A 3,340-nucleotide genomic window follows, 5' to 3' on the forward strand; every position below is an offset into this window, starting at 1 on the left:
AGAGAAAGGCAAGGCAAAAGCATCATGCAGACAGGTCTTCCTTTGGAAGGTTCAGGATTGAAGCACCCCAAAACCACTGAGTTTACTATTTACTGAGGATGACTAAATATCAAATCAGGAATGCATATTTAAAGAGTTCATGTTAAAGCTAAAGCTGGAAGGAAGTTGGTACTTCCCTGATCCACACTTCAGATGAGACTGCAACCCCAGCCAACACCTGGATAGCAGCCTGTGAAAGACCCTGAAGGAGGAGCCATGCAGATGTCTGGGATGAGAGAGTTCCAGGCAGAGGGAACAGTGGGTGCAGAGGCTCTGAGGTGAGACTAAGCTTCCAAGAAGAAAAGGAAGGCCAAGACAGGATGAAAGAAGGAGACGATGTCAGAAAGGCCATTTGGAACAAGGTTAGAATGCCTTATGGACAAGATGACATCCCCGTTTAAGGCCTGAAGAACTGACTGGTGGTGGAACCATATACTAAGGAGGAAAAAATCATTGGACAGACTCCAAGACAGCCCCCATGATCCCTGCCTACTGGTATCCATGTGTAATCCCCTCCTTGAGTGTGGGCACTTCTAACAGTAGAGTAAGAGAATGGTGATGGGATGTCATTTTCAAGATTTACAGAAAATTGACATTTCCATCTTGCTTCCATTTCTCTCTCTCTCTCTCTCTCTCTCTCTCTCTCTCTCTCTCTCTCTCTCTCTCATCTCTAAAAAAAATATAAAAAGAATGTTTTAAAGCAGAAACAGTAAAATAGTTCAGAAAAAAAATCATAAAATACTCCAAATAATTTTTCACCCCAATGAATAAGTAGCCTTACACATGGACAGCATATTCCACACTTTATTGACTAGATGTGTGCCATGAAAAACATTTTGTACAGTAAAAAATTGTATGTCTATTATTGCTTCATTACATTTTAGGTTATCCCTGACTCTAACCATAGAACACCAATCTATATATTAAAATGTCTATTTCCTTGTAGACTCTCCTTAGAAATGTGTTTGATAGTCAGTTTTTGCTAGTGCTCTGGTAGGCATGCAGACATACAGATGAATAATACAATGAAGAATATAAAACCAGGAAACTAGCTATAAAACATACTAGCATGTTAAAGTCTACATTATCAAGAATAGCAGTAAGGGTAGTGCTATAGAAAATAATGATAGCCCAGCCAGCATGGCTCAGTGGTTGAGCATCGACCTGTACCCCAGGAGGTCACAGTTCAAGCTGGTGGGGGTATGTGCCCGGGTTGCAGTCTCGATCCCTAGTGTGGGGCTTGAAGGAGGCAGCTGATTGGTGTTTCTCTCTCGTCATTGATGTTTCTATCTTTCTCTTCCTCTCCCACTCTCTGAAATAAATAAAAATATATTTTTTAAAAACAAAAGAATAATGAACATATAAGTGAAAACTGTGGTCTCAGATTTTGGTCTAAAATAAAATTGTGCAAATGACCTTAGCATCCAAGTATAATTTTGTCCACAGGAGTAGTATAATTCATGACTATTCTTTCAGGAACACTATAGGAAAATTACTTGGTATGAAAAGTGTCATAAAATATTAAATTATGCTGTAGTAATTCATGTTAACCTATGAGATAACTGAGAATTTCCATATATATATGGTCCAAATATTGGATTAATTTGTGTCAGAACTTCTGGCCCTGAGGATTTGAACCCTGAATTCCTGGGCAATTCTTCAGCCTAGTACAGTTGGCTCATGAAAAGCGTACCTGCCAAGGAATCTTTCCAGGGCCCTCTTTATGTCCTTGTTCCTGAGACTATAGATGAATGGGTTCAGCATGGGTGTGACCACAGTGTACATCACCGAGGCTGCTGCACTTGAGTGTGAGCTTTGGGTAGCAGCAGAGCTGAGATACACTCCTAGGGCTGTGCCATAAAATAAGGAGACAACTAAGAGGTGAGATGCACAGGTAGAAAAGGCTTTATACTTCCCCTGAGCTGATGGGATTCCACGTATGGAGGAAATTATCTTGGAGTAAGAGTAAAGGATCCCAGCAAGGGGACCAACAGATAGCAGCCCAGCTGAAAAGTACATTATCATGTTGTTAAGAAAGATGTCAGAACAGGCAAGTTGGAGCACCTGATTGAATTCACAGAAAAAGTGGGGGATTTCCAAGTGTGAGCAGAAGCGCAGACCCAACACCATTAAGCCTTCTAGCAAAGAATTCAGGACACTCATGATCCAGGACAGCAGAACCAGCAGTCCACAGAGCCGGGGATTCATGATGACCATGTAGTGCAGGGGGTGGCAGATGGCCACAAACCGGTCATAGGCCATTACAGTCAGGATTAAGTTGTCCAACCCAGCAAAAAGTATGAAAAAATACATCTGGGTGATGCAGCCTTCATAGGTGATGACTTTTCTCTGTGTCTGGATGTTCACCAGCATCTTTGGGACGGTGGTGGAGGTGAAACAGATGTCTACCAAGGACAGGTTGCAGAGGAAGAAGTACATGGGGGTGTGGAGGTGGGAGTCTGAGCTGACAGCCAGAACAATGAGCAGGTTTCCCAACACAGTGATCAGGTACATGGAGAGGAAAAGCCCAAATATGAGGGGCTGTTGTTCCCGTTCCTGTGAAAGTCCCAGAAGAAGAAATTCTGAAATTTGTGTACCATTGTAGGATTCCTTGTGTTGTAGGTGACTACCAGGAAATAGAAAAAATGAAAAACAAAATTTCACATTAGCAAGCATTTGTAACTGAGAATAAATGACATATTTATGTTTTAGAATCAAGAAAGTAATTTTCATTTTGGTGTTTGACTTGGTCCCCATTATGGTATATCTATTAGCATTTGTCATTAGAATTTTCTTTTCTACCATCAACATGTTCTTCAAAAATAATGTATATTGTTATTTTATTGAGAATATCTCTCATGCATTCAGGGAATACATATTGACTACAGACTATGTTCCAGGCACTTTTCAGAGTATGGGATGCTGGAAAACATAGTCTCTACAAACTAATCATAGAGAAAGAATATAATCAAATAAAAATAATAAAACATATCCAATGGTGCAGCTGCTATAAAGAAAAGTAAATGGAGAGAGTGGATAGAGGGTGTTCTTTTTTATAGAGTTTAGCCAAGACTTGCCAAAAGATGACACTTAAACTGATACCTCAAAGATCACTATCTGGGAGACTGAAGCATAAGTGTTTGCCAGGCAAAAGGAACAGACAGTGCAAAGACCCTGAGGAAGATGATTGTTTAGAAAATCAGGGCTCAAAATGAGCCAGAGTGTCAAGAGGAATGAGCACCGCAAAGCAGGATCAGAGATGGTGTCAGAGAATATTAAGAAAAATGGTAGTTTGTGTGCT

The 3,340-nt window shown here is 40.6% G+C and overlaps 1 protein-coding gene across 1 annotated transcript; it reads right to left on the reverse strand.

Moving 5' to 3' along the window:
- Positions 1 to 323: 323 nt before the first annotated feature.
- Positions 324 to 2,553, reverse strand: LOC111824034 (olfactory receptor 7A17-like). The gene is made up of 3 exons (XM_023747269.1): positions 2,199 to 2,553; positions 1,733 to 1,913; positions 324 to 474 (listed from the first exon to the last, which is right to left on the reverse strand). The coding sequence occupies exons 1-3, from the start codon at positions 2,551 to 2,553 to the stop codon at positions 324 to 326; spliced, it is 687 nt and encodes a 228-aa protein (XP_023603037.1).
- Between the last annotated feature and the right edge of the window lie 787 nt (positions 2,554 to 3,340).

The sequence above is a fragment of the Myotis lucifugus genome, unplaced genomic scaffold (genome assembly GCF_000147115.1).
Source record: "Myotis lucifugus unplaced genomic scaffold, Myoluc2.0 scaffold_827, whole genome shotgun sequence".
Taxonomy (NCBI): domain Eukaryota; kingdom Metazoa; phylum Chordata; class Mammalia; order Chiroptera; family Vespertilionidae; genus Myotis; species Myotis lucifugus.

Coding starts and splice junctions, on each gene's coding strand:
- LOC111824034 (XM_023747269.1), bottom strand. CDS start 2,553: ATGTACCTGATCACTGTGTTGGGAAACCTGCTCATTGTTCTGGCTGTC. Junction 1,914..2,198: donor TCTGCTGTCCTGGATCATGA/GTGTCCTGAATT, acceptor CTCACCTCTTAG/TTGTCTCCTTATTTTATGGC. Junction 475..1,732: donor CTGGAAAGATTCCTTGGCAG/GTACGCTTTTCA, acceptor TTTCCTCCTTAG/TATATGGTTCCACCACCAGT.